This window comes from Strigops habroptila, chromosome 6, assembly GCF_004027225.2.
Source record: "Strigops habroptila isolate Jane chromosome 6, bStrHab1.2.pri, whole genome shotgun sequence".
Classification (NCBI taxonomy): domain Eukaryota; kingdom Metazoa; phylum Chordata; class Aves; order Psittaciformes; family Psittacidae; genus Strigops; species Strigops habroptila.
In genome coordinates, this window is record NC_044282.2 from 11,473,373 (window position 1) to 11,500,653 (window position 27,281).

The 27,281-nt window shown below is 41.0% G+C and overlaps 1 protein-coding gene across 1 annotated transcript in view; it reads right to left on the bottom strand.

Moving 5' to 3' along the window:
* The window catches only part of DCBLD1 (discoidin, CUB and LCCL domain containing 1), a 47,475-nt gene that overhangs the window by 3,805 nt on the left and 16,389 nt on the right, over positions 1 to 27,281 (bottom strand). Inside the window, exons 3-14 of the mRNA XM_030489702.1 lie at positions 17,666 to 17,803; positions 17,047 to 17,098; positions 16,237 to 16,309; positions 14,450 to 14,583; positions 9,777 to 9,817; positions 8,277 to 8,492; positions 7,466 to 7,596; positions 5,517 to 5,664; positions 5,307 to 5,423; positions 3,770 to 3,860; positions 2,695 to 2,744; positions 998 to 1,117 (exon numbers count right to left, since the gene is read on the bottom strand). Coding sequence (XP_030345562.1) covers positions 998 to 1,117; positions 2,695 to 2,744; positions 3,770 to 3,860; positions 5,307 to 5,423; positions 5,517 to 5,664; positions 7,466 to 7,596; positions 8,277 to 8,492; positions 9,777 to 9,817; positions 14,450 to 14,583; positions 16,237 to 16,309; positions 17,047 to 17,098; positions 17,666 to 17,803 — 1,311 coding nt within the window. The remainder of the gene's footprint in view (positions 1 to 997; positions 1,118 to 2,694; positions 2,745 to 3,769; positions 3,861 to 5,306; positions 5,424 to 5,516; positions 5,665 to 7,465; positions 7,597 to 8,276; positions 8,493 to 9,776; positions 9,818 to 14,449; positions 14,584 to 16,236; positions 16,310 to 17,046; positions 17,099 to 17,665; positions 17,804 to 27,281) is intronic.

The following is a 27,281-nucleotide window of genomic DNA, read 5'->3' on the forward strand; positions in this document are numbered from 1 at the left end:
TTCACTCCTTTTCCTTCATGAAATAAAACTGCTTTATAGGTCTCTGCGCATTTGTATTGAAAGTCTTTGTAAAGGATTGAAACTGTCTTTGAAAGATATCAAGGGTAGCACCATATGGAATTACAGTAACCATCCACTTGTTTTTCAAGTGTATTTCTCTGCCAAATGCATTGGAGGAATTCTAAAGAATTTCTAAGGTCTGGAGGCTGGAAACAGCAAATTAATCTTTCTGGAAGATTACTAATCACTGATCCCATGAAATGGCTGGTCTCACTAGCCTTTCCAGACAGACTAAACTAGGCAGGGATAAGATGTGCTAAGAGGATGAATTAAAGAAGTCATCCCTTTGGGATGCAAATAGTGACAATGTGGGGGTTTGCTCTATCCGAACAGTGATCTGGAGCCAAGGTAGCACAGGAGAGAAGCACTGTGGTGTTTTTTTCTTTCTTTCTCCTTCATCTACCTGCTGCCAGTTCAGGGGGCCTCATCTCCAAAATAGTGCAGGCACCAGGAAGGCTGCACATGGATCTCAGCACAACTTCCAGCTGGACATGAAGTCCCACCACAAACCAGCTAAGTAACTGTTGTATTTGCCCAGTAGCAAGGGGCATTATATGTTGTTCAATTTCCAGAGACATTTTTGTTTAAATTGAAACACAAAAATTAGTCAGCAGAGACAAACTATCCTATCCTAGGCACATTCTTGCACTGCACCCATGCCCGAGTGCCTTCCACCGTTAACTTCAGCTGTAACTATATCAGAGTCATAAAATCTTTCCCAACAACTCTGAGATAAACATTTCCAAAATAGTGGTCTTTTTCCCCCTAATTTATTTATCTGCTTCATTATATGTCTGGGATGAATACAGATAAATCTTTTCCTGGGCCTCAACTTGCATGAGAGCTGGAGCTTGTAGTATTGCTGGCCTGTCCCTCCCCGTGTTACCTGCTCTGCCTGGAGAGCAAATTGAGTGCATTACAGGTGAGCAGTTGTTACCTGCCATGTCACTGGTGACCAGATCTAGTTTCTGTGGTGTCTCCTTCTCATTATTATAGCTGATGGTAAATTCAGTTGACTGATGCCTGGTGAAGGGCTGCTTGATTTGTTTCCAACAACCTATGATAAAGAAATAAAAACAGAAGGTTTATCAGCAAATTAAAGGCTTACAATCAGAAGACTTCTCAGAAAGTTTAATTTTTGGTGTACTCATTGCCATCAACATATAAAAGTAGTTAAAAAGCAAGACTAAAATGGGCCTTTTGAAAGAAAAAATTAAAAAAAAGCGCCCCCTAAATTGAAAGGGAGAAAGTGAATCATCAACTGGGATTTCCAAGTGAAAACAAAACTTTACAGAGGATTTTCTTGGCAAGAAGGGCTAAAACTCTGTAGGTGCCTGCACTGACGCCTTAACGCAGTATATCAGTAAAATACCAACTTTAAAATAAGTTAAATGTTTTGCCATTGCTTATGTGGCAAAAATAATGCTTAAAAATTCCTTTTTTTCTTTATCCAGTAACTAGCATGCCTTCCATTTCCTTGATACCTGAGCACCTGCACTCAGCGATTAATTTGTTCTCGCAACACCCTTGTGAGACAGTAAATCAAAAATCCACAGTGTCAGGCACTTGCCTGGAGCCTGCAGCAAGAGGTCTGTGGAGAGGTGGGTTTGGCTCCCAGCTTTCTAAGTCCCAAGCCTGGTCCACAAGGGCTTAGGAGCTTGATTTATGAAGCACACTTGCAACAAATGAACTGACTGGGTAAGAGGCTATCTCCAATTTCTTGGGATTTGTCCTCATTAGCAAGTGAGAAAGGATTATGATGTGACCTTGAAAAATCATATTAGCAAATATGATGTTAAGTACAAATTAATTTTCTAATGAGGGCGAGCTGCAGTGGGTAACAGCATTCCTTTCACTGACGTCAGCACCTGCTGAGGGATGAAATTTTGGAGCTGAGCTATTGCGAGGCACTTGTCAAGAGAGATGTGAATTGCTTAGTGGTTTTCTTTTTTTATGGAAAGCTGAGATTCAGAAAGATATTCCTCTACAAAGCTGGCTGGCCAGGAACAACAGCTAAACTCCAACTTCCAAGGTGACAGGAGACTGCTCTAAAAAGCGTTATTGAGCAAGACAAAGGCTATACTTCACTGGGGTTTTGCAAGCATCTCCTAAAGCAGAGTCCTCAAGCCAATCCCCTATTCAGATTTTACACGTGAAGTACAATTCAGTATTGTTAGGCTTTATAAATACAATCCCAACCAGGGAGGGCAGTGAGATGGAAATATTAAAGCCATAAAAAATTATTAGCTCTTGCTTTCTTGGAGAAAGGCAATCCCCTCTGCTGTGGGGAAAAGAAAAGGAAAGCAGCAATTTTCTGCAAAATAGGTATTTTGGAGGAGGGAAGGAAAGGAAGGGCACCTGGGAGCACTCTTAGATGCTAATTCATGCACTCTGTATAATAGATCTTTTGCTAATTGCCTTTCTGTCATAGAAACCAAATTATATTGTTTCTCAGGGCACCGTGCTAGGCTGACACAAGTGGGACTACTGTTTGCCATTTCCCTCATATGAAAAGGTGAATTTGAACAAGGAAGCACGGATACTATTTCATAAGCATTTCATGCTTAGTTGCATAAACCCCTTCCCACTGGCCCAAGGGACAGGACAGGACACAGTGCAGGATTCTCCACTAACCTGATTTCTGAGCACTGGATAATCCATAAGAAAGTCCCTTGGCTTCTCGCCTGTGAGGAGAGGAAAGCATTTATAAACACGGGCACTCACAGCATTTCAGCTTCATGCCTTAGCTCCATCAGAGAGTGCCTTTGTGTTTAGCCGCTGAGGACAACACTTCACTGAGTTTCTGCAGGCTGGCATTTGCTATAACGTAAAGCATGCAAACCACTGCTTTGACATTTTGGTTTTCCCCATCTATATGCAAGTTGTGAGTGCCAGTGTTGACATTTCTTGTGTCTGGCACTCATTGATTTGATGTGTCCATATGTGTCAGTCCAGGTTATGTTTTGGGTCTGCTCTTCTGAATTCTTTGGCTAGTTTATGGATTTACTGGCAGTCCAGGGCAGAGCTGGGTACTGCTAGTGATGAAGCAACTTCACGAGGGCATTGCTTATACTTCAAATCCCCATCTGCTCACAGAAGCATTTCCTGGCTCTACATGTAAGTGGAGGTTCGTATGAATGGACGTCTAGCAGGAATCACAGTTAGCAGTGCTTCTTCCAGTCCTCTGGCTTGTGAAATGAAGTGGCTTGGGTTTAGCTGCTTACCAGCGTATGTGTGCAGCTCCTTCTAGCTGGGCTTTGCTTTCAGCCTGCTAGATTAAGTGCTCTAACTTGAGGGACTGGGAAGCAGAAACACAACAGGGGGGAAATAAAAGAAAATCATCCAGATAGCTAGCTCAAATCCTCCCTTCACTGAATTTTTACTTGGCTTTGGTGTGGAAACTAATCTGTCTTAGACTGCTTTACACCTTAGTATTTGTGGGTGTTTGTAGGCTGAAAAGTTACTGGTTACATTGACCTGTAAATTAGGGTATGCAGTTCTGACCTGCATTACCTTCATTTTTGTCTGACTAGGGGAGATGTACAAAAAGAAATACAATTTACAGAGACATGACATGAGTTCTTAAAAGGAAGACTGCAGAACAGGATTTCCGTCTGCTTGGTAAAGAGGCTCTGGAAAGAGGGCATGTAGTTAGACGTGCTAGCTAAGTAGCCGCAAATGCCTCCTATGACAAAAGCCAGTATCTTACTTGCGTAGCGCTGCACAGATACAAATTCCAGAGAACAGGAACAGACACAGCACGATGAGGACAGGGACAACTATAGCTGTAAGCTTTAAGCCTGCATGAGGAAAAAAAAAAAAGGATAAAAGTTTAAAAGGCAAATTACTCTTAAGCTGGTAACTTTTACTACAGAGAATACAGCAAAAGGTAGGTAATCTTGCAGGAACACTCCATGCAAGAGAGCATGAAAATGTTAAACTAGAAAACTGCAAGACCACTCCTCAGCCATACTTGGTTGCCATGTACCTGAGTGGAACAGTGTTGAGATGAAGAGTTCAACATACTTTGTCAAGGCTGACACTTGATTTAACATCTATATGCATCCTTACAAAGAGCAGTTCTTTCTTATTACATGCTAGGTAACTTGTAAAAAGCCACTTACACACACTCTGTTTTCTATTGCTTATAAAACTGTCAAATGAGGCTGCAATTTTACATGCTGAGTATCTGGCTCGTGCTGAACTGGTTGAAACATTTCAGTCAGAATAGTTCAAAGATTTCCTGGAGTGGAGCTAGGGAAAAATCTGTTTAGCCTCTGGTAAATTCTAACACAACATGGTTTAGAACAGGGATTTGAGAATTAGCAGTGGGATGGCTCTTGTGTCAGGAGTGTGCCTCCTGCTATTCCTGCAGACACTTACCAGGCTGTGAGAATAAGGTAGTACACATGTCCACAGGGTATTTACAATTTAGCAGATGAAATCTCAGTAGATTTCATTTTCAGTGAACATGGATACAATCTACCCATATCGCTGCACCAATGAACTGAGCTTGCTCTTACTCAGAGCAATGCACTTTCAGAAGAGCTTTTTTTCTTATAGTAATTGCTGCTTTCTGGAATTACCAGCTACCTAATGGGTAGCAGTGTTTGGTGTAGTGGGTCTGGTAATTCCTGCCTGGCTATGGGTCCACCAAACAGCAACAAATTTTGTTTGTTTGCTTTTTAAAATCTAAGAAGTTAGTTCCACAACATTAAAGCATGAAGACTGCAAATACAGGAAGAAGTATGTGAATTAAAGTTGTCTGAGTCCCCATGAGCACAGGCATTATGGAAAAGTATTTAATTACACAGCTGTGCACAATGCTGCTTAAAGCTAGGGACCTGCTCTGGGAGGAGTCATGTTTGTGTGGAGAGAGGGTAACATTTTTTGTGAGACCATTGCCTTATGTATTACAAAAGTTACAAAATACAGAAAGAGAGTGAGGAAGAGCTCCTCCACAAAACTGCTGATGAGTGCTCAGTATAGTCCCTTGAACCACCTACCAAGCACAGCAAATAAACCATATGACAGGGAAACCAAAGCTTGCTGTTTCACACATCAATATCTTTTCATGCCTTAAGACAAAAAGAACCTATGCTTCTCCCTCTTCTCTCTGTCATTAACCTTTAATAAAGTCTGAAGGGAAAATAAAAGTTCTGATTTGTGAGAAGGTTTAAAGTTCACTCAGGCTGGGCTGAAGGTATGATGCATCCTAGAGAAAACGCAGTACTAGGTCGTGTTACCCAAATTAGTTTCTTCTGACGGGATGGGCTCTGTAACAGTCCTGTCCTCTTTTCCAAGGGAGGCTTCTGTGCTCTGGCTTGGTTTCTGCCACATTGAATGTGTAAATGAGCTATTAGCTGCAAAAGAGAAGAGCACATCAGTGGCACTGTGGTAGCACAGGGAGCTTTGGAGGCACCATGGGAGCCTGGGGAGCTCTGCTTACCCCATACCTTGCATAATTCGACAACCCATCAGATCAAGCTTCAATGCTATTCTTTGGTTCCAAGTTTGAGGGATAATTCGCACGTAACGGGCCACTATTGGAGGGATGAAGTTGTTGCGTACTACGTCACCGGCGTTGGAGTTGCCTTGGAATATCTGCAACAAAACATAAACACATTGTTTGCTCTGGCTTAAGTCTTTCTCTTCGAAGTGCTCCTGACATCCAACTTCAAAGTTTTTCATTATCCTAAAACTAATATATTGATAATCTGGATATTTGGAATTGAGAGTTCTGGAAAGAAATACTCTTTATTAGTTCTGGCAGACGATGATGTTTTTCTGTTAGCTCAGAGAAGAAAGATTATCACTCTCTTTCAATTCTGTGTAATTTCTAGTTAATATATGCTGGTATAACGCTATCATTTTTTATTTAATAGTACTGCAGCACCCTTACTTGGGCAACAGGGGATAAAAACGTACAAAGGAAAAATTTAAATGAAATATTTCTAGATATTTTAGTAGGTCAGTTTTCTGCATCAAGCTTGAAGAGTGACTGTTAACTACTCATTTGTGTTTCCTTTTCCCTGCACTTACACAGTATTCCCTAGAATCAGCACAGCCCATGTGCAGAACAGCAGCCCTTGCAAAATTAGTTCTTGGAGATGCTTCAGCATGATCGAGGAAAACTAAAAAGCCTGATAAGATAAGGAAGTGAGCTCAGCATATCTTAGATAAAATGCCAGGCCACATGGGGTTCTGAAGGGACAGGTTTTGTCATGTGCTTTAGCTAAAACAAAGATCGTATGTAATACTTTCGCAGGATTATTTGTATATGACAAGTCATTGTAGAAAACTGCAAACCTGCAGATTTTCAATAGCGAGGCTCCACAGTTCAGCCACTACTAGGTTGTTTTGTCACTTTTTGGGCCAACACCCCCTTAGTTTAACATTTTAAAAATATTCAACTAGCTAATGTTGCACAATGAAATTCCTGCCATACAAGCTGAGAAAATCAGAGCTGGTAGGAAACCTCTCCACAGCTCCACCAAGTTTTTTTAAACTGCCATCAGGACCAGGTAGAGCCATATTGTAAGGCGTGCTGAGCTCTCTCAGAAATTATGAGTGAAGGTCTGACTTTGAACCCTGTGGGGCAGGGAGGGAGGCTTTTGTTTTGTTTCATGTTTTTTTGTTTGAAAGGAAACATGAGGTTTTCAGGGAAAAAAGTTACCAGACAAACCTGTGCAGCACATCCTTTGTCTGCAGGAACTAGTTGCACTGCTTTTATCTGTTCATTGCTAAAGTCACTAAGAGCCTATGAAAGCTGTTGTGTGGATATGTATTTTGCTGTAAGAGCATTTATTTTACGCTCAGCTACATCAATTCCTAACAGAGGTAGTCTGTGCCCGCTTGTGCCAGCAAGGGGCAGAGAGCCCTGGTGACCATAACACAGCCTGAGCAGAAGCTTGGTCCGCAGGCACAGCTCCACCAGCAGCACTTTGCTTTTACCCAAGCCACTTGTTTTGCCTGTGTGTGGAGGGGGTGGGTTGACCATCCTGATGGACCTGAAGCTGAATCTCAGCTTTGCTGGTGCCATACCAACCAATGCTTCTGCACTGGTATAGTGTTCCCAGCATGGGCAAGTGCTGAGCTGAGCTAAAGACTTGCCCAAACAGCCTGTTGTACAGCTTTAATTACACCATTCTTTTAAGAGGACGATACAGACATACACATGCCTCCCTGTGTGTGTCTCACAACTTCAGCAAGCCCTGGATAATTTCCTTGTTACGACAAGCTCGCTATCTACTCCGTGGCCGTAAATTACACTGGTGAAGACAACCCAAGTCTAGACAAGTCTGAAACTCCTAATCTTTCTTGACAGTGAAAGCCTACCCTTCAGTGTCAAAGCAGCATGCACATTATTGCTCTGTATTTTCCTACCCCTCCCAGTTTCCCTTACCTTTTCTTCATTGCTCAGAATCCCTTTGTAAGTTCTCCATTTCGAGTTGTTATTTCTGTAGTTCATTGTAAATGTCTTTATGTAAAAGTTGAAATTCAACGTCATGTATCCAGAACCAGTGGTCTTAATCCCTTTTAACAAAATGCAAAATATGTTTTCATTTGTTAGGTGTCTGTTTTAAAGAAACATTTTCAAATACAAATACAGAGGCCAAAACAATTCGGAGAACTTTGCCTTCAAAATATTAATTTACTTTTCAAACTATGTTGGAATTTAATTTAGAAGTTGGGTGAAGAATGGAAATAACTTCTAAATTGTGAATTTACAGCAACGGAATTTTTAAGAGAGTCCGAATTAATGACTCAAAAAATGGTAATTGCTTTTTGATATTACGGTCCATATCAGCAGTCTTTACATCTTCAGCAGGAACTGTAATTTACATTTTTACTAAACCAGGAGATGGAAACAGGAATTTCTTTCATTGGGCCATTGTTTCAAAGGCTGTGACTTTATCATTTATCATCCATCCAGACTCTGCTGGTCCCTGTGTTAAGTATCTTGTTCTGAGCCTAGCAGCATGTTTACAGATCAGGCACACATGACAGTTGAGCTCAATTCTATCTCCCTATAGGAAGACCAGTCTTGTAAATAGCCATGATTTTTTTGAAATAGGAAAATAATATTCCTGAATGCAGAATATTTCATTACATTTAATGAAAGAAACATTGCATTATTAGCTTTTCTGCTGCATTCAGTTTCCCCTCCAGCTGAAACCCCAGCTTCTAATAACCTGACAGTGACAATAACATACCTGTTATTCTCTTCTTCTCTCCCAGGTCTATCTCCAACCATTCACGATTGCTGCTGTGGTTAGAGGCCCAAGCCAATCCTGGGACTTGAAGCCAAGCCTTGTCAGGAGACCACTGGAATAGCTGCCCAAATTCATTGGTGTCCTCCCAGTAGGAAGATGCAGTAATCTGGCTCTTGGAGAGGAATCCCTCTTCCAGACTGAGAGATTTGTTGCAGCCTAGAAGTCCCCAGACAGACAGGCCGAAGGAGTTATTTTGCATTTTCACATCTTATTTTTATATTAGGCTAGCAACATATGAAGACCACCCACAACAGCAAAGTCAGATGTTGCTTAATCTAGCGCTAGCCTGATGCTATCCATTAGCTGTGTGTTTGCCAGTCAATTTGTAGTGGATGATCCAGCACCAGAGTGCTGCGGGCCCACTCCTTTACCAATTTAACTCCTACATAGATGACTCCTCCTGACTACATCTGCTGTTTTTGCCATTTTGCTTTTTAATCCCTGCAGTTTCTTCTCATTCCTCTGAAGACTTTTTGTAGTTTTAATTTTTTCTTCTGAAACATAATATTTATGTTTAGAGATTGGCATTAACTAATTTTGCTATACGAAACATTTCTCAGATGAAGGCATTGTACTGAAAGGAGCACTTTACTGTAAATATTTCACGATTCTCACCTGCAATTAGGGCTAGGAAAGTTACTCATTAGAGAAGCTCCTTGATACTGCTGCCAGGAGGTGATATCATGAGGATAATAGCTGCAGGTAAGTATTACAAACTCCACCAAAGAACCCACAACATTTCTGCACATCAAGGTTCTTCAGAGAAAACAGGCCAATGGAATAAGGTTTCAATGAAGTTAAAAATAATTCCCTGGCAGTTTCAAAGGCCTGTACATGCTTTACAGTTTTCAGTGGAATAGTAAATGATTTTATCTCAGATGACTGAAATATAATTCAAATGAACGAGTGTGAACTTTTTCCCCTTCTTCGCTATGTTTTATGCAAATGAACAGCTTGACAGATTAAAGAAGCTTTTGCATCTTTGAAAGTCATAAACAAAAACTCGTTCTGTATCAGTGCAATGTAAATATATTTTCATTCCTCCTATGTTTTCGTTCTCTTCTTGTATAACGAAGATGGAGTTTATAAATGTCTGAAGAAAAACTGCTTTCATTTTCTGCTGCCTGAAGTACATAAAAATGGGATTATCTGATTGCCATTTTTCATATGCTGGCACCAGAAATGTAACAGCAGAATACTATTTCTGTTTCTCGTCTATGTGCATATGACCTATTCCTATTCTATGTTGTTTTTTTCCTAGCTCACTTCATATCCCTTCAATTTTTTTATTCACTTGCCAGTTTTAAAAGATTACTGTCCTAAAATATCCCTCCTAGACACAGCCTGGCATTCTCCTGATTGCTTTTCAAAACCTTTACAGAAAATACTTAAATAAAAAGGTAAAATTTGAATAACTAAAAATAAAGCCATTATTCTTACCATTTGAAGTAAATATAAACCGCTTATCTGACAGCGACCCACTGTAAGAAAGGAAAAAGGTAATTCAGCCTTTCAGGAGGCAGTCACGGGAATGCCGAGGTACAGTTTCAGAATCACTGTTTATCTAGCAAAATATTTCTGGCCAGCTAGGGACTTACCTCTGCTGGCTGGTTACCAACCCCAGCAAGAACACTTTTGTGCATCTCCCACCATGACTGAATTCAGGTCAGTTTTTTAACGGTTTGGAGCATTTTTTATGGTTTAAAGTGACTCCCCATCCCATCAGCCTGTTACTCTTGCTGTACACTTCTGCTTTTCTCCTCTGCACAGGCCCTGTACTGCTGTGGGAAAGCTTTCCCCTTCTGCGCGTTGGACCAGCAACATAAGAGCATTCAAAAGAGCCAGGATTGGGAAAGCTAATAGGGCCTGGAGCTACCAGCAGTGCACTGCTCCAGCACTTGGCCTAGGTCTCTTCTCTCTTACATTAAATTAGAGCAACTTCACTGAAGCCAATGACTTTCTATTAGTCTATGTCCACATCTATTTTGAAGAAAACCCAGCATCAAGCACTGTGAAAGAGATACATGTGACGGTGACTAAACCATGCCAGCTCATTCCTAGTTGGGCTACAGGTGTATTATAGCCAGATTGAATGAAAACTACTCCTTGTTTTAATCCATGTGGGAATCAGTTCTGTTGTAACCATGACCAACAGCTCCCACCAGGAACAGTTTGTTTTGCTCCATTACAGGACCACATCTATGGCTCCCCTCTTCTTCCTTCTCCTGACATCGAGTGCTTTGCTTCAGGAGAAAAGACATTTATTGGGTCACTCCATACAACCCTGCACAATGCAGGACAAGATAAAATCACAACTGTAAAGGAAAGCTGAGCTTTCCTTGGCCTTCCAAGAAGCAACTTTCTGATTCCCAATGAGATGCCCCCGAGGTTTCATTCTAGAAGTGATGACTGACTGGCTGCCTAATAAAAAGTCCAGGTTTAAACATGAAATTAGTTTGAATTTCTTGAAAATCTGACTCCTTCAATGTCGCTTTGAATATCTGCATGCATCACTTGCCCCTTTCGAAAAGCCACGGCCAGCATGACTGAGCAATAAAACAACTTCTGCACTTAAGCATCAAGACAGCTCCTTTTCAAGCTGCACTTTGTTGTTGGCCAGGAAAATTTCCCCCAAGGTACTGTCTGTGGGCTAACAGTGGTGGGCATGGCTGCATGTTTTGAGAGCACTGCAAATGGAGAATAGGAAAGTGGTCCCACGTCAAGGTCAATAAAAACAACGCCTCTTTTTGTCACTGAGGGAAAACTAATGACTATAGGCAAACGGAGCCCTTCAGAGGTGACAGAGAGCACTGTGAGGGAGCTGATTTATTTGGGCATGTAGGCAGTAGAGTAGCTAGAAGGAGAAACTCAAGCCCTCGCTCCCACATCTACACCCCCAGGCAATCCTCAGAGGCAATGAGATGTGCTCTGCTCACTCCAAACCAGTTTGACATTACAGCCAAACCAAATTTTGCTTTCTTAGTGAATGCAAAGCAATCCATTTCAAGCAAAAAGAAAATAAACACATATGGTAATCAGTAAAACCTACCCAAACCAGAAATCACAGCCCTCCTTATATACTTATTTATGAGATAAAGCTTTGTAATAAAAAAGCCACCCAGATCCCTTTCAAATAGAGAGCTGCAGAGGAGGTTAGTGTTCCTAAAGTTTACAAAGCTATGAAACCAAGCTGAAATGTATCTGCCATAATTCTGCAAGTCACTGAAGAGGATAAACTAATTCAGTAAGTGGTAATTCATCAGTTTTCTAATGTGACAGGTGGCATTTGTCACACAAATTTCACTCTGTCCTTTAAGGGATGTTTTCACCCCATGCTCCTCATTTTCCTGACAACCTTCAGGATCCTGCCTCACCCACAGTACCAGTTGTGGGACTGCACCGTAGCCCTGTGCCAGCAGCTCTGCACAAAAAGCATGCTGCTTCCCATAGTAAATTTCTGCCAGCATAATTTTGTTCAGAGTGGTCTCAAGGAAGCTTTTTATAAGCTGTGCAGGTTAACCCCAAATCTCATCTTTCACAGTTCACGAGCATGTGGTCTCTTGCATTTTCAAAGACAAATGATTTCACGTGCACACACTACAGTTGCAGGCCAGGTCACATCACAAAGTTAACCCCCCATAAATAAATCTATCCACTTGATCTTCATTATGGCATTTGCGGGTGCAGGTCCATGCATGGATCATGAGAACCGAAAACCTCACAGATGCTGGAGTGGAACAAGGGCACTGAAAAACGGAGTCGGGGAGGCCAAGGTCAGCTCTTGTGGGCTGGTGAGGGAGCGAGCTGTAACTCCACCATCACATTACAACACAGATACTTAACAGCTCGATGCACTCCAGCAGCAGCTGTTGATGAGGTCAGTTGCAGCTCAAGTCACTAAATAATTTAAATCTTTAATACTGAAACCTGCTGTAAATGAGATTTTTAAAACTTGAGTAACCTTTTATTTAAGGGCATCTAAAAAGCTCTTAAAGCACTGCTGTTCAAGCACCAATTTTTCCTTGCTGGCACTGGCTGCTCAGCAGGAATTTCTTGCAGCGTGTAGGTACCCCAAGGACAGGGAAGCCACGCAGCTCCAGAAATACCTCTTATAAAAGCCTTTTTAAAGCATTAAATGCATTGGTTCATTTTCTTAGTAAATAGGCCCACTGTTTCTAGGAACATTTTTTCATGGTTTCAAATAAAAGGATTCCCCTGCAGCCTCCAATTTCCCTCTCAATGGGATAATGAGCTCACACCAGCAGTTCATTGGCTCCCAAGATAGTCCCAGATCCCAAGAGCAGCAGAAGCATCCTGGGAAGCACTGTGCTCACACTCCCATTCTCAAAATCCGTGCCATCTAGTTTGCAGGCATCCAACTCAGTATGAACCTGTTTACCGATGGCTCCCTGTGTAATCTGTAGAAAGCGTCCTTGGGGCAATTCAGTTCCCTTGAGGTGTGCATCATGCTGGAGGAGTGCCTGGTACGCAGGAGAGCTGAGGAGGCTGCTCTCCTCCTTAGGGTGCTCTCTCAGGGGCCTCACATTAAACAGGCTAAATCCGAGCCCTGGAGGCTGGCTTCAGCCTGGAAGCACGTGTTTCAGCTCTGCTTCAAGGAAATGGGAGTTTTCCCACTTGATGGAACAGAGAAAAGTTTGCATCTCTGTGGGTACTTCTATTATTCATGTGAAATGTATAGATATCTTGTGAATAGCAACATCAAAAGGACACTTGGCAGTAAGGTGATGGGTTAATTATGCAAACAGTGTTTGCATAATTGTACAGCACGTGTACATTTGCTGCCTTACACACTTAATTCGTTGCCCACTAGCTTTTGTACTGTGAAAAAAAATACAAATGTGAATCCCAGCTGCCTTTCATTATAACATTTTATGCACTACTGTTGAGTTACCCCTTCTGGGTTTCTCAAGGATCACGAACATACGATTGTATGTAAACGGTCCTGTAACATTTTTAGATAAAGCACAAAATGTTTAATTTAGGGTTTCACTATGCTGGTGTGTGTCATGGAAAGAATCTGTATTATTTGTTTTATGGAGGGACTTGGTGCCTGAGCTGAGCTCTCAGTCCTGCTCTACTTGAGACAAGTTTGTACTAATTTTCTTTGGCCGTTAACTTTCAAGAAAAATAGGAAATATTTAGGCTTCACAGGCCTTCAGCTAGTGGTCTACATCCTACCCAGCTTTGTATACTCCAGTGCTGCTATATATAAAGCATTTCAATGTGTGCTGAAGTTTAAACACAGCAACAGACCAGAGGAATGCTTTTTTATTTTTCCATGACTGAATCCATGACTGTAAAATCGTCAGGAGCGTGTGGAGAAATTATGGGGAAAGCAAGAAAAAAGTATAAAAAAGACACATTCCCTTAGCTGTCACAGGCTATGGGACTGAGATTTCCCTTCCTACAAAAAAAAAAGCACCTCATGAAAAATCCAGATAACATTTGAAACTAAAAAATATAAACTAACAGGAGTGACAGAGGCAGTTGCTGGAAGGGCTTACTGTGCTGGATAGAGATTAGAGGATTTATTTCTACTCCAACAACAGTACAATTAAAAGTCAGAAGATAAGTGGTAACTATAACACCCTTGCTATAAATATTCTAAAAGAGTAAAACTCTGAACATGACAAAAGCACAATGTTTAAGAAGCTGTTTGTTAAATCCCCTATGGCTCAACGGCACTTTTCACTTATTCACTCTTCCTAGCTTTTTTTTTAAACTTTAACATGAATTTATCATGATTTATTAGCACATCGATTAAAGGTGTTTGTTGCAGAACATCGTACTTTCATGTATCTGCTAACAAAGTAATTTGCAAATATGTTTTGGAAGGAACTGAAGGAAAAAAGAAGAAAATACCACCCTACATGGTACAGAGCCATTGAAAACTTGGAACATTTTCCTATGATATCTAATGCCAACACTATTTTAATAAATCCATAGAAACAAAGCCCAAAAGCCCCTAGACCCACACCTAACAGCTTCTCCTCCCAAAAAAGGCAACTCCAGCTGCTTCTGCTGCTCTGGGCAGAGCACTGTGCTCCTGCGGTTGCTCCTGGAGCCAGCCCCCTAAGTGTGCTGCTACTCACTCATGCGAGGGGATGCCGTTGGCGACGACACCTTCATAGTGGCTGATGCCCTTCTGCTGGGTGACGCTGATCTGCCCACCCAGCTCGTCTGCGATAACGCCTGCATGTATCGCCGACTTGCACAGCAGCGAGGTCTGAAAGGTAGAAGCCGGCAGAAGCCAAAGCTCAGAGGATCAGTCTGACAACCAGCTAATCCTTTCACTTCCAAGCTACTAGAACACAGGTGTTACAGCTCATAAAATCTGGCAAAGGCTCCAGAGGTGTAAGAGGTGGAGGGAAGGGGGAAGAGAAAGAACAGTAATCTTTGGAAAAAAAAGTTTTCAAAAGTCACCTTTTTTTTCCTCCCTCAAATAAAAAAGCAAATAATCTACTTCTGAGAAGGGTTCTAATCCAATAAGTATTGTGTCACTCCTCAGGAAAACAAAGTCAAAGGCAAGGCAACTCTTCTTTGCAAAGAGAAAATGGTAATTACTTGATGGACTTGCCTGAAGGCAGACCTATCTATTACTGCCCGTTAGGATTTGAGTCATGGCATACTAGGAGATTTGGCTATGTATTGAGTAGCTGCTGCTTGGTTTTAAGCATAGCCCATTTGCCAGCACCTCAGGTGGGTAATGCTGATAAATATAGACAGGACAACTTGTGTGGAACCAGGTGGCAATAACGTACCACTGCGGCTTGGGCAGAGCAGAGAAAGATCAGTGGAAAGGTGCAAAGGATATGCTCCCAGGGGCTGCTGGCAGAGATTGGTCTCATTCACGCAGGCTCAGCTTGGGCTATGCTACCGGACAGGCTACACAAGCTGTCCCCACCCAGGGAGGGCTCGGAGAGGGGGAAACACAAAGGCAGCAGGTCTCCAGGGGAACCCTGCAGGTTCTTCCCATCAAAAAAGCTGAATCCCCCTTAGCAATGGAGGGAAAATTTCTTTCAAAAATTCCTCAGCGCAGATAAGATCTGCATGAGGTCATGCCATGTGCTGCTTTTCTTTCTAACCACCCCAAGGAAGGGCAGGCATAACTCCAGCTAATAAGAATGTAAAGTGGCATTTCTTTGTTTCTTCAGCTCTGCCACTCTCCAGGCTGGAGCAGTGCGCTTGAATAACTGGATGAACAGGTTAAACGTGAACACTGACTTTTTGGAAACTCAGCAACTGCTACATCTGTGATAGGGTGGGATTTTACTTCAGCAGTATGATTAAACTTGCTCCATTGTGAGAGACAAAAAGATTTCACAGCCATGATGGGAGGAGAGTCCACGGTGAGGGGCAGAGAGAAGGCAAAGCACTGTGTGATACAAACTGTGGATAAATGCAGCACTCAGGCAACTTCTTTGCTTTAAAGAGCTAGCAGTTAGAACAACCCAAGAGGTTGGCAGTTATCAGTAGGAGGTGATTAGGCAGTGTATTTTATTTTCCTACTAGGGAAATGCACATAGACTGCAAACAAGTAAAAGCCAAAGTCGTAGGAATATTTAGTACATCCATAAGCACTACCTAAAGAGGCACAAACTTTATGCAAGGCTTTTCCAGAAAGCCAGAAACCACAAGTCAGTAGGTGTGTTTGACAATCAATGGACTTTGTTCTCACACAATCGATTGGTCTGTTTGAAAAAGTGTCCCTATGTGCTTATATACTGATAATATACTCATATACTGATAATAAAAGGTATATTTAACACAGCTGGGAGGAATTGCTGACAAAAGTCAAGCAGCAAATGTTGAAACTCAGTTGTGTTATGTTTCTCTGTTCTGTCTTTACAAATTTTTCCTTGTTATCCTGTATACTTACATCTCTGTATCCTTCTTCGATATTCCCAGAAATGTCACCTGCTATGTCTCTGCAGCCAGCAGGACAGTATCTGCTGTAGTGAGAGAAGAGAGGCTTGTTTAAAATACGAACTGTAGTGATGATACACAAAAACGAGCTCGTACAAAAGAAATGCTCTCAGACCAGTAAATATTTTAGCAGTAAGTTCTGGCTGGTGATCGGAGTCTAGGAGGTAAATAAATGTGCCCTTGTGCTGATGAGTGGATTGCACACAGCAGCACACAAAGAACCAGAAAAGCAGTTTTGCAAGGGCATTTCTATTTAATTCTCTTGTTCTAGAAATGCTATCACACAAGTTTTCAGCAGAGCCCAGATAAGAAGCCTACATGCACATCCAGGCAGCAGCCAGAAGAGCACAATTTATTACCATTTCAAATCCTATCATAAAGTTCAAGGAACCAAGAAATTATAGCTTGTCCTCAGATAATCTTGTATCAGCTAGGACATGATCTGCTCTCAGGAGAAGCACTGGAATTTAAGGCTACTTTGAATTTCAAAGTGGAAACTTTTTACATATACCATGTATATGTATGCCCTAATGAGAATTGCTGAGAGCTCTGTAACTCCATTCCCCCATTTTTCTGGGCCGCAGTCTTCCATTCTGCACTACTGCCTCTCACAACCGGGCCTTTGAGCATCAGAGCCCAAAAAATTTCACTTCTCCAAAAATCCAAGACTGTACTTGCCTTATATGACATTTTCTGACAGTTGGACCAGATGACAGATAGAGCAAAGCAAGCCAGAATACTAAGACCTGTAAACCCTCTTTACCTGTATTCGGCCTGTGTGTAGTGGTTTGCTCGTTCCAAACATGTGATTAAATCTGTGAAAAGTTTATAAATGTCAATTCCCATTGCAGGATGTAGAAATACAGATAAATATTTGGCTAAACATGAAATTACATTTAAAGATATCTCTGTATAATACTTATAACAATTTTATTAAATAGACAGCAACAGCTATGGTTTCCCCTCACTCTTTCCATCTCCCTCTTCTACTCTTCTTATGCTTTACACCTTCAACAAAGTTGCATATACCCCCCGAGTATTAAATGTAGGAATCAAATCTTAATCTCTCCTATCCCTTCATCCTGTCACTGTGTGGTAGATGCTGGCACTCAGAGTATAGTGGAGCTTCAAGGAAAAGGTACTAATTTTCTCTTTCACTGGGCCTGTATTGGAAATTGTCTATGTAAGATTTCAGCAGCTATTATATCTGGTTAATGTTACAACTACTTCTTGCACACATGCTGTTAGAAATATCATGGTACATGCTAATCTGGAAATATTTAGGATGAAACATTTGGACTGAAGTCTATGTGTGTAGAGAAGATACTTAAATACAGGGGACCATGCCACTAATCCTTTACTACTGTTGGATTTCACTTTACCTGGATGATCACTACTGGCATAGGACAACAGAAAGCCTCGTCCTGACACATGAGATCCACTCTCAAAGTGAATAGTTGCTTCATTGCTGTCCAGAATAATTTCTTTGGGGACAGGCATCACATTACCACAATATGGCCCTATAGACAGAACAAAGAAGATTTTGAAAGTTTAGATGACATCATTAGGCTGGAATATTCTCATGATTAGCAAAGGGGTTCATAGCATGCTCATTCTCCTTCAGTACCAATCCAAATGTTGACAAAAGGGTTTTGGCTTCAGTCCTTTATAGGTGTGAGCTTCAAAGTTACTCTGACAAGGAGTGGCCAGAATCCAATTGTCTCTCCATGGTAGCAATTCCAGCATCCACGTCTCCCTTCACATAAGCCCTAAGAGAATGATTAATGCCCTTTGGCCTTTGAAGTACAGCATGCTTACAACCAGCAGTAACTCATTAGAGAAAAGAACAGAATGTTCAAAAACAATCCAAGGGACCTACACAGCGTCCCCTAGATAAACTCTCCAGACACATACAGCTCATGCTGCTGTAGCACAGCAGCCATTCAGGAAAGACTAAGATCACAAACAGGGTACCTGACCCTCAACAACCTGTGTGCCACAAGCCGAACTGTACTACAAGGTAGTATCACTTTAGTCAGAAAATTTCTTGATTTATTTTCCCTTTAAAAACATCATCAGACCATCAAAGTCTACAGTTCAAGTCTAGAGTTCTAAACAAAAAAAGAGAGGGAGACAAAGGGGAAGATGAAGGGAATAGGACAGGGAGACAAGAGCCTTGTGCTCACATCGATTTAGATAAGGGTTTTATAGCTACAGACTGCAGTATCTTGGAACAGTCTTTGGGACACTCCTTTCTTGTGACAGCAAATGTGCCCGGGACTCTTAGTAATTACATTTGCTTCTTCAAAAGTCAGTTCCCGAAGGAGCTTTCTTTTGAGATTGCCACAGCCTTTGCTCTTGCCTTCTACCACCACACCTGGGTGCAAACACTTGTCCCTGGCTGCACTCAGGCACAGATTACACAGAAAATCCAAAGCAGTTGGGGTACACTTTTTTTGAATTTACAAGGATGCTTACAATACAAACTGCTAAGAAGAGGCTTTTGTAAAATGGCAAACAGGTTTTTTTTTCCCCAAGAGAAAAAACAAACAAGTCCCTGTAGAAGGCCTCAGCCCATCTGTTCTGGTGAGGTGAATGACAGCTTTATGTGTCCTAAAGCAAGTCCTTGGGATGAAAAGCGATCACTTTGATTTTTCCTGGTGGATGCAACTTGGAACTGACTTCTGAGGTACAAGAAATGACAGTCACAGCACGACACAAATTTGATGAACCCTTCCTAACAGGCTCCTGAGAGCATCTTCATTTTGCTTGATTCTCTTGAGGGGGTCTTTCCCAAATATTTCATTTGCCTTATAACAACTGCAAGATCAGCCCAATTGGAGCCAATGACAGCCAGTTGTCAGCAGAATTGAAAAACCAAAGAAGAAACTCTGTCTTTTGGCTTATAAAAATCATACAGCAAAGCAAGGCAGGCAGAGAAACAGCAATGAGTGTGACATTTCCCTGGAGTACTCATGTGTTGAAAATGACTCACGACTTAGTCAGAGAAAACAAAGTCTATAAAAAGGGTTAAACAAATTGCTTAGGAAATGAACTTATCAAAAAGACAGCATCTGACACTGTGTCATACCAGACAACTGCACGAGTGATTTATTTGAGGTGGTCTTTTGTGTCAGATTGTAGTGGGAGAAGAAAAGTGCTAACTTAGATTTTTTTTTTATCAAGAGAGAGAAAGGGGAAGAAGACAAGAAGGCATCACATTTCTTCAGAACAAAACATCTGAGAAAGCCATAGTCCTTTTCTTCTCTCAAGGATTGTCTCTAGATGTTTTCTCACAAGTGCTCTTTGGCTTTCTCCCTCACAGCAATTCGCAGTGACCTATCTACTCTGTAGGTATAATTTAGATGGTTGATTCACCATCTATGGTTGATTCCAATAGCAAGTCTACGTACATTCCAGACAATTATACAAACAAATCATACATGTCATAAGCAAAACCAATAAAATACAAAAAAATAAAATGACACATAAAGCTGTATAATCCAAATGAAAGCAAAAATTCAGAAACAATCAGTTTAAGAAATCAGCAAGAAATGCCTAAAGACATGTTTCTACTGTTAAGTAATAAATCCAAGAAGGGTTACCAGGCTGTGGTTATCATCTGCCAAGAGCAGTTCTGGTGTACTGAGAGATTCCCATCAGTAGCTCAAAACTAAGGGGCCTAGGATTAATACACTTCCATACAGCAGTCCTCCACCTCCTTTAATGTTGTAAAGCCAGATAAAGGATAATCTCCCAGGCTCCCTGCATTTCAGCTTGTGGTTACTTCAATTAGATGCACTTTCTATATGCACAGTAGATTTGCTCTCCATTGATTTACCTATTACCTTGAATACCTACATTGTGAGATTTTATAAACATTATAAGATTAAAACCAATCAGCATCAGTAGACATTAGAATTCACCTGAAAACTGTATTTACTAGTCAGTATTTTCTGCTTGCAATTGAGGTGACAAAACACTACTTTATCATCTGCTTTTAAAACTCATGTATGCTCCCCATCTTCTTTGTCCATTCCACCTAGGATTTATTGGTTTCCCCAGGCTGTCTATATGAATACTGTACAACCACAGTGGAACAGAGGGATGATGGAGAAAGCCTTGGTTTATGTCTGGTATGAAAACGTGAAACTTGTTTATAGGGCCCTGTTAAATTTTACTGCAGCATTTGGACTTGACTCTGGATAAATATTTAATTCCTAAGCCTGGGACTAAGCCAAAAGTTTTTTAAGATCCCTTTTGAGAACTGCCAGATCACGTTATCAGTTTTTCATCTTCTAATGTTAGTTGTGAGGTGGGTTGTTTTGCATATTCAGCTTGAAAAACAAGTCATGAATGCTGATCCCTCTCCCCGTTTCCTGTTGAAGTGACTCTGCTGGAGCTCTGCTGGGGTAAGTAGGCAGGATTATTTGGTTTGTTTACTAAGAACAAAGAAAAGAGTTTGATTTAATAAACAGATATATTACATGTCATGAAACTGAGTAGGTGTTTTCCATATTCCAGTATTACTACATCTAGATGCCAGGGCCTTTTCTTCTTTCCATGTCTCGCTAACGAGTTGACCCAACTGTGGTTCCGTCTGTTCGCTCCAGATTCCTTAATACTTTTTTATTTATTTAATTCTGCAGGAGACCTATTAGGGGCATAAGGATTTCAAATGTATCTAATTTAATATTCTCTATAATTAAAGTAACATTTAATGCCTTTCATCCAGAACTTCTGATCTGTTGGTATGGCTTAGGTGGCTTAAATTAAATACTTTATTTTGGAATCTCTGTCTCCAAGCAGTATTAACATCCTGCAAGATACACAGTAAATTGCCTCATAGATATCCTTTGGGTGGCTCCTCTGGAGACTTAAGAGACTATTTTACGTGTTGTTTATTTTTTAAATGTTAGCAATAGTCTACTGCTTTTGTCTTTTTCATAATAGTGTTGTTTTGCAAATCTGATGATCTTTACAGCATTGTCTGGTTTTATGAGGTCTAGTTTACTTCTACTGTCAACCAGGCTCTGGCATATTTCCTGAGATTGCTTTGTTGAATTATATTCCTTTATTTTTTCTACTTCCCTTAAGAAGCGCTGTGCCTAGAAGACTCTCTTCTCTCACACCAGCTGGCATGCCTACATGCTGTTTGTTTCTGTAGTTCTTGATCCTTTCTGCCTCTTCTGTAAGGCTTTTGCTTCCTTTTAAAAGCAATTATTTTCCGCTTTAGCTATTGCATGTCTGGTTCACTATGCCCATTCTGCTTTCAAATTCCTCAACGCCATTTGAAATCTGCAGTTTGACATTCCCAGAGATCTTTAAGAAACTCAGGTTAGATATCAACTTATTATGTCATTTGTTCACCAGAGAATCTTCTCCTATTTTTTCTGCCTTTACTTGCAGAGTAAGCCATGGCTGGCACGCAATGCGTAGCAGTGATCCCACAGATCTGCCTCTCCAGGGTTACCCTTTCCTAATGCCTTTGTTTGGAGAAAATGTTTTAAATTGTGATCCTTATATTTAGTAGTCTTTTTGTTCAAACAAAGCATTCTGGAAGTACCTCAGTAGCTGGGGAAGAGCAGAGGACATGATGAACTTGGATTATGCTTGCTTCACTTCAGAGCTAAAAACTCAAAGTGCAAGTCTTTCATAAACAGCTCAAAAATCAGCAAGGATCTGTTATATGAAAACATCTGCATTCCTGAAATTCATCTCCATCCCACATTCACACAAATGTTTCATTTTCATAAGCAGTAACTCTTCTCCCCAGGGAGGAGAGGTCACCTATGCTCCAACCCCGCATGCACTAGGGATAACCAGCATCAACCTGCAAGGATGTGCCAGGAGATGAAAAGTGCTGCTCTATGTCCTTTGCAGGACATAAGGTGATGTTTAATACTCAGTAGATATGAGTTGACAGAGCAGTCAGGATGAGGCAGCCTGGTTATTCAACGTATAACTCTGTGCAACACAGTCTGACCTCAGGCTGAGGGGTAAGCATTTCTCAGTTTAGGAAAAACAAATACAACATTCAATAAGTGTTTCCAAAGGATTACCAAAGACTGTGATAAAGGAAAGAAAAAAGGCATCCAAGAAGAGTCAGGCTGGAGAAGTAATTACAATTTAAAAAGGGAGGATCTAGGCTACCTGCACAGGCTGTAGGTCTGCCTGCTTGACCTCAGGTGAGATCCTCCACTTCTAACATGGCTGTGGTTTTCACCAAAACCAAAGCAGCACAGTTAGGAATCATGAGTAAAGAACTGCAGCTGTTTAACAAAAACCACAGAAAAATACACAATACACTTTATCCAGCTAAGAGGGAAAAAAGAGTTCATTTTATAAAACAAATGCAGGCATCTTTTGTTGCATAAATCTTTCCAAAGCTGAAACCTCAGGATACTGCCATCACTCAGGCGAAACCCAACTGTTAGAAGAGTTTTGACTGTTAAGAAACCACTCAACTTGATCTTCAGCAAGGACATGTCTGGGCATTTCCCTGGATTTCCTGAAATACCAGAAACAATACTGTAATAACAAGTTTCCTTTGAGGGGCGAAAAAGAAACCTGGACACGCCCTTTATTCAAGCGAGACATTTATTACAATACATAATAAGGGAAGACTGGTTCAATGAATCCCCTGAAGTCATAATGATAGTTAGGAGGCATCCGAAGGCACTCAGTTCTCCTGCACACCCGCACACACACACGTGCAGACACACATGCACGCACTCTCTCTGTAGCCATCACACATCAGTAAGTGCTCAATAACACTCTTAGCTATAACAACCCTTAGCAACTGGGTGCGGGAAGGAGAGAGTATTTTCAGTAATTTGTCTATTTCATGCTAGTTACCAGCTGTAAATTATGCAAGAACAAGTTAACTGCACTAACTCTCCAAATTATTACTAGTCACTCAGCAGATCTGACATCCACCCCAGAGGAACACATCAACCTCCTACTGACTGCAAGTGAATGGAGAAGTAAGTAGGCACTTATCTCTTCCTTTAATCTCTCTTCAGTCAAGACTGATGATCATTTCACAAAATTAAGGGAAAAAATACTAAGCCATTAGTTGGGGAAAGAGAGGGAAAAGATATCAAGAAAAAAGGGTCAAAAGACGTACAGAAATCTGATAAAAACATGAAAAGAAGCTGACTAAATGCAGTTCCTGTCAAACTTTTACAACATTTATATTACCCTTCATAAGTAGTGCAAGTTTTGTTCTTGAGAACTACAGGGCAAACATGGTTAATCTTGTTTTCACATATTCCTTTAACTAATTAAAAAATCAGAAGCTCTTATTCAGAGCTCAGTTATTTTTAATATGCTCAGATAATGCAATTAACTTGAGAAGAAAAGCATTTCAGTAAAGGTTGCACCTTGTCTACAGCAAGAGATCGTGCTTCATGTTAAATTTTTATTCTAGATTACTTTTGTGGGACAAGCCCCCCTATATTTTCATCCAGTGCAAAGCTATACCTTTGTAATAGAACACGATCATCTATTTATTTCTCTTAGAGACAACATGTGCAAAGCTGTGCTAATATTTAAAGGTTTGTCAGACAAAGATGACTCAGTTTCACCAGAACTGGTGTTAGACTACCTTTGCTGACTGGTGATTAATATTTTCACATCTGTCTGGATACAGTTTGAAAGAACAGGCTTGCTACAGTTTCCTTCCTCCAGCGAACACTGAAGAAAACATTCTGCAGAGTAGTAACCCAGAGATACAGTGTTCAGCCACTTTATGTCTCCAGTTTTAGAGCTTCATCAAGATTACTTAATGACCATCTTTTGATTGCAATGTTGAAGAAATCTAAATGCAGTGGCTGCCTTCACAGGTCCATCAAAGCTGAGAAGCATTAAAGGTGAGAACCGTAGTGTCACATTTGTGTCCCAGTTGAGCAGGGAGGCTTCAACAGATCCGCATACACAGCAACACTACATGCTTTGCTAGGATGGAATTAGATCCGTAATACTCAGCCTACAAAATCTGAGGAACGCCCTGAACTTAATAAAATTTGCATGCAAGTGGTCTAATCTGTAGTCACTGACCTACAAAAGTGAAGAAATGAATGTTACAGCTAACATAAATCAATTAATCCATTCATTTGTATATAACAGCTTTCCCTTACTGCATGGAACATAATACCCCAAACACAAATTGAGTTACTTGTGCTATATTGCATGAATTCCAGCAGAAGGTTATAATGATAAATGAATAACAGTTAAATGTAAAGATAACATGTGGGAGAAATCTGAAAGGAAAACAATACTTTGTCATCTGAAGACTTGTTTACACTAATATTATATTTACACGCATAATCTCGTGTTTTGCCCCTGACCAATCTTCTAAGCTTCAGATACACTCCTCAACAGATGTTTGTAAGCATACTGACATTCACTCTGTCGTCTTCTGTAGAGGTGAAGAGACTGACATGGTATTTAAAATATATTTCCCTTTGGACTTCATTGTCTTATAATTGCAAACCTGTTAAATAAAGAGCAAAGGCTGCTTGTCTAATTTGAAACATGAATAACATTCACACTGCCAGCTTTCATACTCAGCTTTTTAGGTGTTCTTTTTTAAACCCAGGTCAAATACAGAAAACATGCAAAGATTAGTTTTTAATTGCTCAGATGTTTTCAAGGCCTGCAAAATCTTTTCAACTCTCCACCATCCTATGAAAGAATTTTGATGGCAAAGGTCAGTATATTCTTCGCCAAAGGGAAGATGTTGACCTGCCTGTAGATGGGAGTGTTTTGAAGGGGAGATCTGGGCACAGAAGCAGCTATATAAAAGGACACTTAACAGCCTGAATAAACTTAGCAGTGCTTACTTACAGATCTTTTCCTTACATAAATGCATAGTAAAACCCAGAGCTATAGTAAAACTGTTGAAACAACTGGAATTCATATATGAGATCAGAGTTTCTCTGTGTCTTTTAAAACACAAGTAATATCACAATTGTATGCATACAGCACTATTTCCACATGTTGTCCTGTACAGGTTTACCTGAAGAGATTCTGTAGGTATTCTAGTAGGAAAGTCTATAGCGAGTTGCAGACCACAAAAACCATTACAGATGGTATGTCTGCCTAAGCCATAAAACTTGTTTAATCAGATAGGAGCAAAATCTGCTAATTGTGCAGTTCGTTACTGAGAATGCAAATTATAATCCGCATGCACCAGACATTGCCAATCAGGTCTGAAAATGGGTGTGGGAATACTTTAAAGAAATTAATTATATGGGTTTGATTGCATAATGCACAGGTATTCTGTGCTTACAGGCTGAGTAACTGAAGGACTGAACTATGTGAAGATGTCTTCAGGCTGATGTATAAGGAGCCAGAATTTCAATCAATGTGCAAGCTTAATTTTTCACTTCAGAAAAAAATATATTTATCCTTGTTTCCTAGAAAAGCCTTTGATTAGAAATGTCAAGATAGCATCAATAAAAACTATTCAAAGATATGATAACGCAATACTAAACACCTATCTCTTACTGCCAAGTACAGACAGATTACTTTACGTGAATACAAGTCATTACTTACAGTTCTGAAATGAATCATAGACTGGCTTGGGTTGGAAGGGACCTTAAAGATCACCTAGTTCCAACTCCCCTGCCATGGGCAGGGACACCTTCCACTAGACCAGGTTGCTCAAAGCCCTGCCCAACTTGTCCTTGAACACTGCCAAGGATGGGGCATCTACCACCTCTCTGGGAAACCTGTTCTAGCATCTCACCACCCTCACAGTAAAGAATGAAGTAAACAACACACAAAAATCCCAGCACACACTAGCAGAGATGTTCCTCATGCCTCAAATCAAGCTCTGTGCAAGGCTTAGATATCAACATGTCACTGCCCACTCTTAGTGAAGCTCTTTTGAAACGTAATACCTCCCCCATGAGAAAAATAATTACCTTTACCTTGGTTTGGGAGCAAGGCTTTAATACCTCACTTGATCTTATCTTACGGGATGAGTAATAGGCCTATCATGCTCATGAATGAAAGGCAATCATTCGCCCTTACTACTAAGACATGAGTCCTCATCTTAGGCAAACCACTCTACTGAGCTAAGCAATGAGCTGGGTGGGCTGGAAAACCTGCAAGGGCTCTGTGTAGTTCATCTCTTCACTGTCTTTTCCAACTGAATTCATTCTGCTTGGTAAGTCCCACACAGCAAATTCAGCCTCTGCTGACTGAAGGTCTACAGTCCACTCCCAGCAGGCAAAATTTCATGAACTGTCGATTCATGAGTTTATTCCTGCATTGTGGTACTCCTTGCAGCCCTGAATTTTAATTGGACTTCTGAAAAAGGGCACACTGACTTGAAAATCAGTTTGACTCTTCCGGAAAGAGCAGATCAAAAGTTTCAGCAACAACTGGCTGGGAAAACTGCTGTGAGGAAGGCCCCGGGTTCTCCCTGGGGAAGATCCTGTTGTCATTATGATTGTTTTAAGTGCACAGCTATAGCAGATTACTGACTTATCTTCCTGTGCAAATCTCTTACAGGAGTGCAGACCAGCTGTGAGCATTTAATATCTGCAAGTATTAAAGCCTGTACATCAGCAAAGGTTATCAGTATCTAATAGCTGGCAATAATAAAAGATACCTCCTCTCTGAGCCCTGAACTAGGACATAGAGACATGCAGGATCGTTGACTCCAGTTTCTCATCTTGTCTCTGCCTAGTTCGTGAGCTAGCTCTCCCCCTACCCAAGAAGGGTACAGGGCTGATACAGAGCCACATATTTGCTGTACCAAAGCTGTGACACTACAGCTCCGCAGGTCTGAGGGCAGAGCTCTCGAGTGGATGTGCCAGAGCTGGGCACAAGCCCCTGCGGCCCCTCTGCGGTGCAGCATGGCAGCACCGCCAGCCTCTGCAGAACAACTTAAGGTGTGAGGGGCAGTGGCTTCCCATGCTGAGAACACCACACTTGAATGTGAAAAGGAAGAGGAAAGGACAAAGGCTGACATTTCTTGCATTT